The sequence below is a fragment of the Crinia signifera genome, chromosome 3 (assembly GCF_055691185.1).
Source record: "Crinia signifera chromosome 3, ASM5569118v1, whole genome shotgun sequence".
Lineage (NCBI taxonomy): Eukaryota > Metazoa > Chordata > Amphibia > Anura > Myobatrachidae > Crinia > Crinia signifera.
In genome coordinates, this window is record NC_139219.1 from 103975820 (window position 1) to 103992764 (window position 16945).

At 41.6% G+C, this 16945-nt stretch overlaps 1 protein-coding gene across 12 annotated transcripts in view; it reads left to right on the top strand.

The window, feature by feature from the left end:
* The window catches only part of ARID1B (AT-rich interaction domain 1B), a 434060-nt gene that overhangs the window by 351417 nt on the left and 65698 nt on the right, over positions 1 to 16945 (top strand). For all 12 annotated transcript variants that reach the window (XM_083176326.1, XM_083176327.1, XM_083176328.1 and 9 more), the window contains 2 exons: positions 4608 to 4741; positions 16458 to 16567. In XM_083176326.1, coding sequence (XP_083032452.1) covers positions 4608 to 4741; positions 16458 to 16567 — 244 coding nt within the window. The remainder of the gene's footprint in view (positions 1 to 4607; positions 4742 to 16457; positions 16568 to 16945) is intronic.

Genomic DNA, 16945 nt, shown 5'->3' on the forward strand with positions numbered 1-16945 from the left:
GAATATCGTCAACAACAGCATACTACTAGATTTGGACAATTACTATATCTTTCGTAAAATAGATCAATGTGTACTATTTGCATATAATTTGCACGGTATTCTAGTGTTTCCAGCTTTACAAACATAGATATACAGTACATGTGTAGCTTTGAACGTAAGCTGGTTTTAGAAGGGGGGAAGGGACATATCATCTTCAATTCCAGCATCAAATTACTCCTCATTATGAGTGCAGACATATGAAAAACAAATGCTTGGCACAGAAGCCAACGTCCTCTATAAAATCAAAGTGAGCTGATGTCAAAGGCACACTTGAGATTCCTCATGGATCACTCTTTCTCGTACATCACATGCTTATAAATGTGGTAGTTCTGTTAACACCAGAATGCACATGATCTCTAGTGAACTGCATTATTACAGCAAATACATTTGTGACCCTCTTACTTTCCAAACTAAAAAATAATGGATTATGAAACTAGAGTATGCTTTAAGCTTCATTATTAAAATTAGCACATTTTTATTTTCTACGGTTAAAGAAGGCCCAGAAATTCTAGGGCCCTTATTCATTTTTCCACAAAGTACAGCTGTGCAGATCACATTACAGCACCCCTCCAATTTTTTCTGCACAACTTTCTCGGGAGCAATTGAAAATTGGTGATTTTGGTGGTAGCCTCTGAAGATACGCTTGTTAAATTATCCGCTAGTTCCCAAAGGGAGTTAGAAGTGCCGTAGAACTGTTTTTGTTGAAAGCAAATTTATTTCCATAACTTTTATACGCAGAAGTGTACTTTACGAGCAAGTGTTTCTGGAAGAGTGAAACCTTTACAGTTGTTTTTCCCTTTCCTCTCACATCAGTTCTAAAAAGAAATCTGTTGTACAATTTTAATTCCTCCCTCACACCTCGTTGCAAGCCTCATCAGAGTGATGACATTGTGCAGGCTGACTTTCCTATATCAAAGAACGCCCTTCGCGTCTATACTGCATTAAACATAGAGAGCACGCCGCATGTAGCTGAGAGAGAAGGACAATTCCCTATTCAAATGGTCTGCTTTAGTTCTCTTTTGAAGGATAGAAAAAAATTAGGCCAAATTGTGTTTTAAAGAGTCTCTTCAGAAAAGAAGTCGGTTTGTAGCAGTAACTCGTAGTTAGAAATTAAGATATTAAATTAAATGAAACGTTTGCTAACATAAAAAAAAAGGAGCCACTATTTTTTCTGGAAATATTAAAAGAAATGCAACATTTCCATTATGTACAGTATGTTGTTTTTTTCTAAACTAGTTAGCAGGAACACATTAGGAATGTGTTCATATAGGCAAGTGTATTCTTTGAAGAAGACATGGCAGCACAGATCATTCGGGTTGGATATTGCTGGTTTATATAGATAAAGATCTACAAATACTTCCAGATCTTTTCTAGCTTGGGAGTGTGCTCATGGGAAATTAAAGACAAGTAGTCTTAAACTATCAAGATACATTTTTCAGTCCCAGAAACAGTTTTGAATTCAAAGCAACAGAAGATCAAAGCCACATTAGGTACATATTGACTCGTAACAGTTACCAATATTTTGCTTCTATGTCTAAAGCACAGTATAGGCATGAAAATATAAGGCTCGTACAGATGTGTCCTCATACATCTAGCATCAATACGCCATACAACGTGAGATGTCTAGTGAGACTAAGTTGCCAGGACCCATGCACCTCTGCTAGCATTGAGGGTTTTTTTAGCCTGAAAATGCATCTTAGTGGCAACACAAAAGGACTAGGATGCACTAATAGACTGTACGGATACATTTGATAATTAATTTGTGCTACTTGAATGCTGTGTATAACTGAGTTTGTATACGGAGCACGACAGAACTTGCATTGGAATATACAGATTCAATTAACTGCAGTTAATTCATCTGAGGCTATCCAACTCGCCCCAATAACCTCACAGTTATCCCAGATCGTGCTTCGGGTGTCTAAGACATCCAAAACATAAGCGTCAATGAGCAGTCTGCAGGCCCATGATAACACATGGGTCTCGGAATTTATCCCAGATCCCATGTGTTATCACCCAAAAATGTGACCCCTTTCACACCAAAAAAGGGCTCTGATTGGATAAGCCCATCTGTCTTTTTTTTTATATCTAGGCGAAAAAACATTGGGGCTAATTAGATACCACCTTTAGTCTCACAGATATGGAAGTACTGTATTGCGCATGAAATTATTCTCCTGGTTACGACCAATGGGACGATTCAGACCAGGTCTAAATTCGTACCCTCCGGCGATGGTTGGGGTCTGCGCATGCACATTGTTGCCATGTGTAGGCCTCGGCTTTGAGTGCCTTCGGCTAATTTCTTTGCTGAGGTGCCGGCAGCCTGAGTGACAGACAGGGGGTGCTCCTGGGTCGACCCCCAGCTTTTCATGGGAGTGCCCACAAAAAAGGTGGGCACGCCTATAAAAATACTGGACGGGCCCTTGCGAGCGCAAGTGTTCCCCTGCCTGCTTGGTTTGGGTGAAAAATATCGGCACCCACCCCGATTATCACTACAAGCAGCTGACGTGTGACCCCTGGGTCATGCGGTGGCTGCGAGCGCTGGGCAGAGGAGAAGAAATTATTCAATGGTAAGTAACTGCAGGCACTTGCGAATGGATATGTTCCCGTACATGTGCATTTGCAGCCCTGCTCCGATGCTAGCAGAATCTCATGGGACCTGGTGCACCAAGTGAGGCTATTTGGCCGGATTAGTCAGCATACTGATATTCAGGATGCCACACTGGTCACAATATGTTGTATACTTTAGGTCAAGTTAGTGTTTAGACATGTTTTATGGGCCCATTTATTATTTAATATTTGGAGTTAAATCCGTGAAAACACCAGTTTTAGCTGCAAATATTAAGTACCCCCGGAATGTATCATGAAGGGACCGCAGCAGGGATCTCTGATGCCTGCTGCAATCCCTCCTGCTCTGTCAGCAGCTGCATCCCCCATAGGTTTCTATGGGGATTCAGTGCTGCCCAAAGTATCAATATTCTGAGATGGCGGTAGCCCATTGAAGCCTATGGGCTATGCACTACCCTGCTTTAGGGTTGTTGCTGGTAGTTCTGTGGCATGATGATAGGGGACTGGGTGCTAAATACCTGACCCATCAGGCACCGCTGTTAGGCTGTTATAAGAGTGAGCAGCACACCCGGGTGCAGTATATGCCACCATAGACACACACACACACACCCAACCCCATCCCTCCTATGATAGGCATGGAAAATTACTGGCAGTGGGTACTGCCTCATCTTCAATGCCAGAGTAGTGTGCATCACCCTGTGACAGACTGCGGCAACGCTGCCTCCCTTCTCATGAGCTTGTGCATCACCACTCGGCACGGTTCACTGCATCAGCACTCTTATCTGTCAGCCCCCTCTGGTTACCCACTGCCCCCATAGTCTGCCTCTCCTGGACAGTGGGTGGGGGGTCGGAGGGGGGTTGATTCTGTTTTTCGGGAGCCGGGCAGCTGGGGTGAATGATGAATCCAGGAGGTGGGAGAAGAAATTGCGGTAGCTGGACAATCATGTTAAATCCTGGGCTCGGGGGTGGAACCTGCGGGAGGGGTATACAGTATGTGGGAGTCAGGCAGCCAAAGTGCCATGTTAAATCTGGAAGCCAGAAGATGTGCTACGCATCAGTATTGTAATTAGCTGGATATGTGCAGGGGCTTGCTTTAGGTCCGCTGTGTCAAGTCATCTGTCCTGGGAAGGCTGCTGTGCCCCCCCCCCCAAACGGTGCTTGAAGTGAAGTGCCGGTATACTGTTGTATACTGGCCCACTTAGAGCACTGCACCTGGATGTATGGCCAGATTATTGAGATTTTTGGGTCCAGATTTGTCTGAATTTTCAATGAAACACCATACACACTACATTAGGCCAATTATCCGATTGTTGGCAAACCGGCACAATAATTGTATAGTGTGTACTTGGCTTAAGACTAGGCATTTCAAATCCGTTCCACCTGGATTTTAACTATTGTCAGCACGGTACAGTGCCTGTTTGCTCAAATCTTCCTTGTGGTTATTTCAAAAGACACATCTGATGGATTAAAAAAATCCAAAGCAGTTTTTTACTTTGAAGACTGTTTACTCTTAATCAGAATACATAAACAGGTTATTTGTTAAATAGAACAGAAATGTCTGTTATATTTTTTATTTTTAAAATTAGTTACTCTATAAATTTCTAAACACATTTTACTGTTCTCAATGTCTTGTTGTGACAGGTACTCCAAACATTTCTCATTGTATCGCCATTTGTTAAACATAATGTGACAGCTGCTGAACCTTTTATAGCAATAGTGATTAACACCTTCTTTCAATCTGACTCCAGGGACAGTGCCTTTCCACTGGCTTTTTACCCATGCATTTCAGCAACTATTAGTGAGAAATACAGATATAGCCACAGTTTCTGCTGCATTTTACTGCGAATGACAGGAACACAAAAGTTTAACACAATATTGCAAATAATACACCTGATATCAGTAGAGATATGTGTTATCAGTCAAGCCACATTTGGCATAACAGAATGTACACCATTAGAAATTATTGATGATCGTTTTGCATTTTTCTTATTTATTTCTCCAAACAGACAAAGCGGGTTTCCTGGGATGAACCAGAGTGGCCTTATGGGATCAAATTCTCCTTACAACCAGTCCATGAATAATAACGCAGGCATGATGAACCCACAAGCTTCCCCATACAATATGATGAACAGTGCAGCAGGTAAAAATCAATAATGCTATTTTAAATTTCAATAGGAAACACTACTTTGTGCTTAATTGTCATAACACTTTCATGAATCCATTTTGTTCTGTGTTATCTGATAAACATTAAGGGGTTCAGTATATTTATCGAAGCCTGTTATCTCTACTGCACAATTGGGATGCAGGATTTAGGTATTCTGCTCATTTATTAAGATCCAAACCTAGCAAAGGTGGTTATCGCCCGTTTAAGAAGGAACACTGTGGTACCAACCCTCCTATTCTATCAACATTTCAGGATTGGAATGGACAAATGAGAAATAACTAGGTTGACATATTGTTGAGCCATAAGGAATTCCACAGAGTCTGCTGTGGAATGGGGAATGGGGCTGTTGGGTGGCTCCAGGGTGCTGGGAGATGCAAAGGCTGATAATAAATACATTAAACAAACTCACAGACATTTAATAGTATGAGGGGGTAGCATGATGTCAGAACGCCATAACAAGTCCCAGTAACTTTTCCTAAATATAACAAATTTTGAAAAAATCACACTTGCAAAGCGCTGCAGCTGCGGGAAAAAATCTGCACTTTTTTTTTTTACATTTACTGCCAGCAATTGAATTCCTACCATAGATCTTTTATTGTAATAAATGTAGTAAAAACAATAACTAAGTTGCAAAATGTTTAATGATCAATGGCCTTAAGGGGCATACACATTTCAGCCGCATTTCTAAGTGGTCTGACAAGATCACTTAGAAACGGAGCACAGATCACTTCATGTGCATGACGATGTGCAGTCCCGCGCATCACTATCACTTGCAGGGAAAGACATTGCATGCACTGTGTTGGGGGATAAGTTGCCGAGCAACAAAAAAACGGGCGCTAGCTAGGGGTGTGTTGCGAAGCAGCTACTTAAGAGGGGTGAGTGACCCCTCAACAGGAAGATAGGAAAAGGAAAAATAAAAGTAGCGCTACTACACCAATGAACATGTAAAATATACCATTTAATAACATTTAAAACAATTCAAAACACTTCAATTAAAGTGAGGAGGATCCGTTCCTATGTACACCGCCAATGATGTCCACATAAACTCCAATGTTCCAAATCAAACTCTGGATAGATGAAGTAACACAGTCCCCATATGAGGGTGGTAGAATTTTATAGTTACCACAGTGATTGTCACCTGGTGATTATGTTCCTAATTGGATTGCATTGCAGCATGAGATTCTCCAAACATGGGTGATGTGGTCACTGAGGGCGGCTGGTCCGGATCCAAAAGATGGTATGATAAAAGTGCTGGGTGAAGTGTCCAGGGTATGCTCCTGACGCGTTTCCCTGCATCTAAGTGCAGCTTTGTCAAAGGAAACTTGACAAAGCTGCACTTAGATGCAGGGAAACGCGTCAGAGCATACCCTGGACACTTCACCCAGCACTTTTATCATACCATCTTTTGGATAAGGACCAGCCGCCCTCAGTGATTTTCTTGCCACCCTTCCAGGCTCCTTACCATCTCTGGACCACATCACCCATGTTTGGAGAATCTCATGCTGCAATGCAATCCAATTAGGAACATAATCTCCAGGTGACAATCACTGTGGTAACTATAAAATTCTACCACCCTCATATGGGGACTGTGTTACTTCATCTATCCAGAGTTTGATTTGGAACATTGGAGTTTATGTGGACATCATTGGCGGTGTACATAGGAATGGATCCTACTCACTTTAATTGAAGTGTTTTAAATTGTTTTATATGTTATTAAATGGTATATTTTACATGTTCATTGGTGTAGTAGCGCTACTTTTATTTTTCCTTTTCGCATGCACTGTGTTTCCTGCTAAATTTGCAGTGATCCTTACTTAATCATGACTCTCAGCACTGGCTCCTCTGTCGCTCAGTGAGTAGTTGCATGAACTGGTGGTCTTGTACAATTAGTAAGGATTTAGTAAGGATTTATGTTTATGGAATTTAAGCCATATGTGGATTGTATTCTTGTGGACTGCTTCTTTTATTTATTATATTTCTTTATTCTATCTATTTATGATATCACTTTTACCAATTGACTACCACAACAAGAGAATGAAACCCAAGAACTAAATTGAAAAGAAGCCCTTTTCCAAAACCCGCAGTTCATAATCCAATTCTAGCTATGTGCAAATTTACAGACAATACAAAATTGACAGTAGTTTCATCTCCCACTTCTACCTGTGGCTTCAGGGGCTTTCAATAAACTGCACATGCAATCTTAGTCACACTGTACATGGTTCAAAGTCCAATAAATAGTCGGTCACAGTGAGGATTTAAAGACTGCTCTGGTGGTTTAGAATGCGTGGCCATTCTACGTGACCATAAGATTATGCAGGAGGCCAGTTTTTGAATGATCTGCAATCATACTGCATCTTTGTATGCAGTTGGTTAGATTAGGTGAAGTGATAAAGTGGGCAGTGATAATGCAGCAGCCAATCAGCTCCTAACTGTCCTTTTTCAAATCCGGCAAGACTGTAGCTGATTGGGTGGTGCGTTGCCACTTTATCACTTCACCAGGCTTAATAAATCGTCTGCAGCTGCGTACTACTAGAAATCAGGCCCACAGTTTAATTGTTTTTCTTTCTTAATTGCTTTCTGTGTGAAATGTTAGTGTGTACTTTTTGTCTGTCTATTCTGTCTGTAAAAGGCTTGTGTGATAAATCTGCTATTGCGTAATTCCACCCATTGAATCTATGAAGGTATTTTGTTTTTTATCAACTTTAAATGTTGAAAAGTTACATTGTAGCTTTCCCAATCCTTACTCTTATAACATCCAATTAGGCATTTACACAATACTATGCCTTTTATTCAAGACCAACAATAGAACAGACTCTTCCTCTAGGAGACTTTAAATAATGCACTGTTCTTACACAATGTACCCTACACACTGTACCTCACCACATGCAGGTTTCATATGGACATTTTTAGTGGTCAAAGGAGATAATATTTGCCAAGCTTGCCAACAGTATATTAAATTCATTTTATATATTTTTTTTCTTCAAGTGATTTGTAGTTAAAGAATTTAAAAGATCCATGAAGTTTAACAGAATACAGAGTTGGGAGCCTTTTCTATTCTCTGCTTCTTGGTCACTGGACTATAGAAAGGACAGTGCCTTTTATATGCATGTCTTTGCTTTGCCTTTGTCTTCCACAATGGAATTGAATGGAATATATAGTTTTGTTTAAGGTGTACAATGAAAAAAAAAAATCTTTGCACCTTCTGTAAAAAAAACCTCATTGATAACTTTGGGGCAGGAAGTTAGTGTGACCTGTTGAAGACTGCATTATAGAGAGTTTTACAATATCAGATGTCACCATTGGTGAGTATTCTTTCCTTTTCTGCTATTGTGCAGGGGAAAGAATTTAAGGTGCATACCCTCTTGCCCAGTGGCGGATTGAGAGGAGATGGGGGGGGGGGGCGGTGTTGGTGGCACCCATTATGTTCTCTTTACAGAATGAGGCTGCTGCTGTCAGACTGTCAGCATTCCATGTGCTATGATCTCACCCTGACACACCCTAAGGAAGACCATAGAGTTTGCATTAGTGGCTGATTTAGAGGTGCCTGGCACCTTGTTCTGTTGTCTAGTGAAGAAGTGTGCATTGAAGTGTGTGTGGGGGGGTGCTTTAGGAGGTGGAAAATGAAAGGGGGGTGCTGTGCCCAAATCTCTTACCTTCTAACCCACAACATCTGCCCCACAGACACTCACCCTGTCTCCTACTTGGCCGGTTCCCACTGACTCACCCCTTCCCCTACCAGACCTGTCTCTGCAAACTCATCCTGTGCCTTAACAGACCTGTTGCTAAAAATCTCACCCTGTCCCCTACCAGACCTGTTCCCTTATATTCACCCTGTCACCTACCGGACCTCTCTCCAGACACTCATTCTGTAACCCAGCTTGATTAAATCAAAGGCATAGCTCAAGAGTATTGAATACCCTGTGATGCCACGCACATTGTTACGAGGCACTACCCTCTGACCCTATAATTTTGTTCTTGATACATACCTACTTGCGCCAGTGCGTGTAGCCTGCTGTGGTTGTAGTTGGTGTGACTGCTGAAGAAATTACAAAAGTGGCATCTATCAAAGATTGAAGCCATCATTTTTGCAGACAAAGAATAGAGATCAAAAATGCTGTAGTGACATTTAAGAGAAACTGTGGATAAGCTACCCTGACCCCTTCACTAATGAAGAGTACAGTATGAACTTTGACACTATCTAAACGCATCACATTATTTTTAGTGATGTATCCAAAAAGATGTGTCCTTATACAATACATGGTGCGGGAGGCCCCTTGTGACTCTTCTCACACTGAATGGGTGCTTAAGTTGTGATGCGATGTGCCAAAAAATAAAACTTTTCATTTAAGTGATACAATACAATGCAGCTGCCGGGACTGTTTTCATGCCAAGTTCTGTTGCGCTTTGTATTCAGATTCACACACATATATACTGGAGCTGCACACCTAATTATTGAGCGCAGTCTCACAAAACGGTTTTGCCATATCGCATAGCAATACAAATTCAAGTGATAGTCGATGCAAGCTGAGTCTTATGGGACCTGGAGGTTTCTTGCAGTGCATTGCATATTGAGGCTAGTTGTATGAGGACACATTTGTACAAACAGACATACAAACGTGGTATTAGTATTTAGTAAGCATTATTGTAGTAAATTAGCGTTGTTATTTTAATGTGTATGGGCATGACTTTAGTGTCACTCAGTAACTGTTATACTGATTGGCCATCCTCATGACAGCCACTGGGTTTCTTTTTAGGCCAAAATAAACTTGGCAGACTGAACAGACACTTGAAATCCAAATTGACTGCTGTGTTTCATTAATGGAAAGAAATGGAGAAAGAGCAATGGTTAAAAGTGACATTACTCTTATGTGGTAAGCACCATACACCAGTCGGCACCATCCAATTGGTGGGAGAACTGAGCTTCCCCAGGCACCACTTTGCAGTAATTGTTTCCAGAAGATGACACAAGCTATATGTAATTATTGTTGTTTGGTGACTGACAATGGAAACAGAGAACAGAGGGACTGGAGAGGAGAAGGTTGCAATAACCCTGTATGGCAGTCTAGGATGCTGTTAGTACTTTATGGCAGTCACTGAGATGCTTTTAGCACTGCATAGCAAACACTGTGATGCTCTGTGTTTGTAGTGCTTGTGCGTGTGGGGGTTGTACTAATGCAGTGCTATGGGTAATTACTATTGTCATTTTGAGACAAATGATTTTTGATAAAATATAGAATTTGAGCTACTACTTCTTGCATGAGTTCAGTTCAACCTATTGTAATAACTATTGTGACAAGGATAACATACACCAAATAAAATTCCAAATGAAAAGGATGTATTTCTACACAGGTTTTACAGACAGGCAATTCATAGCAGCATGTCGGCATTTAACAAACAAGTAACGTCATATACCATAGGTCAATAGGGTGTGAATTCCAGTAATTTCCAGGACCCTTAACACAAACCACTTCCAGGCATATCACCTGGCCTACTTGTAAAACCAATTATGAAGTGTCTGCAATCAAGCTTGCGTTAGACTTGACCAAACCTAATACCTGGCCTGGATTCAGTGCAACTGCACAGTGCTGTTCTATGTCACCGCCAGGTGTGTTCCTGCTGACCCTGTCACGCCCTCCTTCCACCTTAGCATCAGCCATCCTGGTGAAGCTATCTTCCTAAGGTAAAAGCACGACCTCAGCTACCTTTATTCTAGTGATGCATCTGCGAAGACATCTCTTCTCCTCCTTACTGAGTCCATCCTCATTACTATCATACTCTAGCTTCACCATAGAGTCGGCTAAAGGATCAGGGTTCATAAATTTCCTTGAGAGAGCATCAGCATTGAGGTGAGCTTCCCAGGGCGATGTTGCGCCTCAAATTTTTATGACTGAAGAGCCAAAAACCATTGGGTCACACAAGCATTCACATAACAGTCGGCACTTTCTCCCTAGCAAATAGTACATTACTAGCTCTACTGCTCGTTTAATAGCCAAGCGCTCTTGCTCTGCGGTTGAGTACCTGTGCTCTCTGGGTAATAATTTCCAGCTTAAATATACATTTTTTTTATCTGCCATTCACTTTTTGGGACAGGACTGCTCCAAACCATGTCCCACAAGCATTGGTCTGCAATAAAAATGGTATCCGAAAGTCAACCTGTGCCATCATAAAGTATTGTATACAATACCTTCTTGCGTCCACAGAACATATTTATGCCACCAGTTCCCCCACTCACCAAATTCATCAAAATATTATATACTGTATCTGATTGGACCTCCTAGAGAACGTGAATAAATTGAGCATACTGTACTGTGCCCAAATGCATCTCCCAACTGCAGATGCATATGCTGGGCAATTATTAATTTCCTCAGCTTGTCAATCACAAAACAGGATACTTCTTCCCTATGCTTCTCTATTAGATACCACATTTATGCAGTACATGAAGAACATTGAGACATTTCCCAAATATAAACACCTAGGTAAAGAATAAGCATCACATAATACCTATTTCTATGTAAAAACAGTATCTGTTTTAGTAAAAACCTTTAAGTCACCACAAACTATTATTAATTTGTGTTGATCTGTGAAAGCAGATGTAGCATATACTGTACACTTTATTGTACAGTACATGGGCTGTGGTGGTTTATGTGCTTTATCTGCCACACTGACACCAAATTACTTCTGCGCATTTAAACAGCCCTAAATTGTGGCTTGCTATTAGTAACAGTTATTTATTTAGCTTTTTACTTGGCAAGCTGTGAATGTTACCTGAAGCAAACAGATGGCAGATTGCCCTTCTGCACAGATTTATTCAGTCTTGCTTAATAGTCAACTTAAAGAAAGATTTAAAGTCAATAGTACAGTTTTTCCAATCTGTAAATCACTTGACCATTTTTCTTTCCCTACAGTAAAATAGATTTGATGTATTGTCATTTTGTTTATGCCAGATGCTTGTGAAGCACAGAAGACTTAACATGTTTAGAGATGCCATACGTATAGCTATGTTAAATATTACATATTTAAACATATATAGAAAATGAGGATAATACTGTATATGATATATTTTATTTGTATTAAAACATGCAATTTGGAATGGAAAATGTGTTTTAAGAAAACACTGAAGCGTAGCATTTCATATGCAGATACAGAATATAGGCATATTGCATATCATTTTAATCAAAATAAGCTGCTTGTGCCAATAAGACATATTTTAATGGTAAAAGTTGCACAAAAAGATGATGCTACTGACTCATGCCACAATATCGCATGACTAGAAAGGCTGTTTAACATGCACGGCAGTATACCTGGTATATTGCACCCTGGCTATACATACTGTAGACCAGGTTTGCCTACCCTCCCAAAATGGCCGGGAGGGTCCTGGAAATCGGGTCCTCCTCCCAGATAGGGGGGCAACCCTACTGGAGAGCCGCCCAGCTCCGCGACCCCTCCCTTCCTCGGCAGGGGGGGGGGGCGTGGGTCAAATGGCGCAAATTGGGTAATTTTAGCCCTGCCCACCACAGTGTAATGCCTAAAATAACAGCATTGCATGATAGAGGTTTGGCTAAAGTGCCGTAATCTCTCTGGCCACACCTCCAAACAAGTAGCCCCTCCTGTGGCTCCGCCCTGATCCTTTTGAGCTGCCTACCCTTTCCTGGAGAGGGCAGCCAGAAAGTAAGTAAGTATGCTGTAGCAGTAGCGCACGCAGGGGGGGTTTCCGAGTACCCAGAAACCCCCCCCAGGAGTCTAAGGGCCGAAGTCTGAAAGCTGAGGGTCCCCTCTTTCCATGAGTACAAGAATTTTTAAAATCGGACCTTGGGAACCGGAGATATCTGACTTCAAAGCAGTGGTCCCCATCCAAGCCTGTTAATTGCTCTTCCCAGTCAGATATTTCAGGTTCTGTCTGACTTAGAGTTTTTCTGAGGGTATATTCCAAAAGCTGGGACTCTCCCCCTTTGAAGGACACTAGTAGCTTGTCTCTACTTTTCCCAGAATCAGAGATATCAGCCTTCCAGCAGCTGGTTACTGCTCCAGCTCCACACACCTGGTATGTCGTTTTATATACTCGTTAGCAGATTGCTCTGCCTCCTGAACTCTGATCCCCTAGTCCCCAATACCATTTGGTAGGTGGGATTCTCTAGTCTTTAATTCCATTAAAATCTAAGAAATCTATTTCTGGGAACTGGAGATATCTGCAGTCAAGCAAGTTGTCCTCCCACCAGAAAATTATGAATAATAAGCCCACTCCACTATGCACCCATCCTCTGCGTATTAAACATCCTCTACCACCCCGGAAGTTATGTATCAGGGCCCCTTCATTCAGCCCAATGCCCCCTTCTCCCACCCCATCTCCCACCATCTGTGCAGTAAAGGGGTAATTAGTGGAAATTACTGATCCAGGCTCTACATGCTGAGCGGTTGATATAATACCCCCTACCACCCGCGGGACATCAAAGCATATACTGGGTCACCTAAGTGTCCATCTCCGTGCTTTGCTCCGCCCCTCTGGAAACCCCTTTCTGAAAATCCTGCGTTTGCCCCTGTGTAGACATCTCTGATTTTGGCAATGTGGTCCAAACCTTTCATACAAAGTTATAGTATGCAAGGAGAAAACCTACTGGTTTGTAACTAGAAAATATCACATAACTTTATTATATTGGGTGGGGGCTATGATAAGAGTAGGAAATTAATGAGTGTGGTATAAATTGGAGGTATTAATTTTTTTTTATTTTCCAATGAATGCTTCTACAGTACATAATAACATTTTACTGCTAACTCCAGATATACATTATTGGTTTCAGCTGTGCCCAACTCTGATTGTAGAGTAAGATTAGGAGCATGCTGTCCAGATCACTTAATATCAGCATAGCATAGTACAGTTGTTTTTCCCCTGCAATAAAATAAAAATTGGTTTCCTGCCTGATAAACAACACATAATTGTAAATGTACATAGCACATGGCTGGGTAGTGTTTTTGGCAGTAATATGGTTATTACAAACCTACAGTGATGCTTCAGATATTAGCAAATTAGCACTGTGGTGCTTGCCAGTTTGTTCGCCAGGGTCCCGCATAAGCTTTCACTGCTGTAATTAAATCTAATTATTTTCTAAAACACAGTAATACGCGACTATGTGCAATAATCATTTGTAGAAGACAAATTCAAACTGTGATATTTCTTTTTCATTTTCCTGATTTCTGTGAGTCATTCATGGGTTGTTTCTCCGGTTTCTCTGGTCTACTGCTTTCTGATTGGCTGATCTGGCATGCCAATGCTTTGGGATGTACAGTACATTGGGCAGTGAAAGTTAATGATACTTTTCTGTAATCCTATATTGTTATCTAAATATAAAAGTTATTGCCCTAAAGGTAATTCTTCTAAAGAAACACTTTAATGTGGATGTCAGAGGGATTACATACACAAACTCTGGCAGTAGATAAAACATATACAGTTTTACTGTTTTTACCTATTGTAAGCTTTTTTGTAGTATGTTTTCTCATCTGTTGTGGTGTATACCTGAGGGGTAGATTTATTAAGCTCGGTGAAGTGATAAAGTGTCTGGGTTTTATCACCGACCAATCAGCTGTTCGTCACAATAGAGGCAAACAGTTTGCACACTTGGGCAATATACATAACAGTGCATCCTATTTATTCACTAGTAAGCAAATATTCCAGAATTTCTAAAACTCAGTCCTAACATTTCAAGCCATGCTTGAGCACAGATGTTAAATCCAAATTGTTCTTGAAAAGTCACCTGACCTGTACCTAACTATGAATCGTTGTAAAACGTGGACTGTTAGAGCTATTTCACACGCTCCAGCTCCTGCTGGGTGGCGAAACCCCACACGGCCAAGAAGCCGTGCCGAACACAGCAGTTTACAATATTAGGGATGGCCACAACACGTCAACCGTCCCGTCCAGTGGTGACATCCGTCTGCAACCTGGCGGCCGGGCCGTGGCTGTCCCGTGTGAATGGACACAATTGTGTCCATTATTAACTACTGTGCATGGCACGGCATTTGGTCATGCAGGGTTTCACCGCCTGGCAGGAGCCAGAGCATGTGAAAAAGCCCTTAGGGAACCTTGAGTATTGTGGAATTGTGGGAAACAGGATTCAGTTGTATACTGTAGAAATGTACTTTAAAGCAGAATTGGCAAGATAAGGTGATTATTCAACAATCTGTATATTCAGTGCTTGAAAACAATAAGGAGATGTATCAAACTTTGGTGAGAGATAAAGTACCAACCATTCGACTAATCGCTGTACAGACAGAGTGCCTGTCAGTCATACTTGCCTACCTGACCCTCTCCATGAGGGAGCAAATGCTCTGTTCCTCGACTTCCCTGGTAATGTATGATTGCCATCACCTGTGGGGAGTTAGTTAATTGATAAGAAAGGTGTTTCACCGCAGGAGATGGCAATCATACATTACCAGGGAAGTCCAGGAACAGAGCATTTTCTCCCTCATGGAGAGGGTCAGATAGGCAAGTATGCTGTCAGCCGGCCTGCAGGATCGCCAGATCTCCTGAGCTGGCGTGCGCTGGTGGACAGGAGCTCCAGTTGACGGGGACGTGGGAGCGTCTCACTCTCTTACTCTTCCCCGTCAGCAAGGCAGCAGGGAGCGGCTTCCCTGCCTGTCTCTGCTTCAGGGACATGGGCAGGCTGGGGGATCTGAGGGGAGCTGTTGGGCCTGCAGGGAGACCGAAGGACAGTGGTGGAGGGCTCCGACAGAATAGGGCACACAAACCCCCTTCTGTTGGCTGGCGGCAGGTGGCAAATTGCGATAGAATTGCCAGGAGCAGCTCCATTGAGAACTGCTCCATCTGTAGTTTACAGGCTATGTTTGAAAAATGTCAGCAGCTGATTAGTTGGTACTTTATGTCTGACCAGACTTTGATGATTTCATATTGCTGAAGGACATTGAAGTGAATGTCTCTACGTTTCTCACACTGACTTGTAGGAAAACAAGGTACTATGGGGTATGAATGTGCACCATGACTGTGAAATACAACTCTCTAAGGGTAAATACCGTTCCTGGAAATGTATTACCAAGCTCACCTGCAATGCCCAACTCTACACATATCAGATCATTACGATAACCTGTACACCGCAAGTATTTTCCACACCTATGTGGTGCAAGGGAAAACCTTATTTAGCATTCTGAATTGGCACATTGTGTTGATATTGGAAAATTAAATTCACCTGTAAAATCTTTTCTTGTTGCCAGAACATCATGGCCCTTATTCAGATCTGATCGCAGCACAATTTTGTTTTCAAAATGAGCAAAACCATGTGCACTGCAGGTGGGGCAGATGTAACATGTATAGAAAGAGTTAGATTTGTGTGAGTTATTTTGTTTCTGTACAGGGTAAATACCGGCTGCAATTTATTTTTACACTGCAATTTAGATTTCAGTTTCAACACACTCCACCCAAATTTAACTCTCTCTGCATCTGTACATGGTTTTGCCCATTTTGAAAACAAATTTGTACTGCAATCAGATCTTAATAAAGGCCCGTGTTTGCATCTTATTCCAGAGTGTTACTCTATGTAAGCCAAGGTTAGTTTTCCAGGCATGCAGTGTTGCTCAGCTACCACTTGGATCCTCAGTAAATGTAGTTATTTGTTTCATAAGAGGTAGGGAGGCCTTTGTGCCCTATGTTAATAAGATGTATCATTTACATTTTTTTTCCCCTTAGGTCATCTAGGTCTTGCAGACATGATGAACCCTGGTGAGTCTAAGCTGCCTTCTTCTCTGAAGCTTGAAGGCAAAGACGATGGACCACCTCCCCCTGAAATAAAGACAAAGGTATTCCTTCTGCATGTGGTGGTGGTAATGTGGCCTTGCTGTGTCATCCATATTGTCTACCATTATCTTATTGAGTTTTTTTTGTTTGAATCTCTCATGCATGTGGTCTTCATCTATGTTGCGGGCCTGTATTTGTTTAGATGGTCTGAATCTGAAAGTTACTAGTTTTAATTGCATTTAACCTTAAAGCAAAGGAGTGAAAATGAGCTTGGGGATATCGAGCTGATGGGGTTTTGAAGAGACTATTGTGCCTGGTTTCTAAACTTCAGTCGTTTTGACCTTCTTACCTTCAGTTTAAGCTTCTGTTATTGGCCGTCTAAACAGCACTATAGGCAGAATTAATTATTTGCTTTCCCCCTTCCCCTTCAAATATAGGGC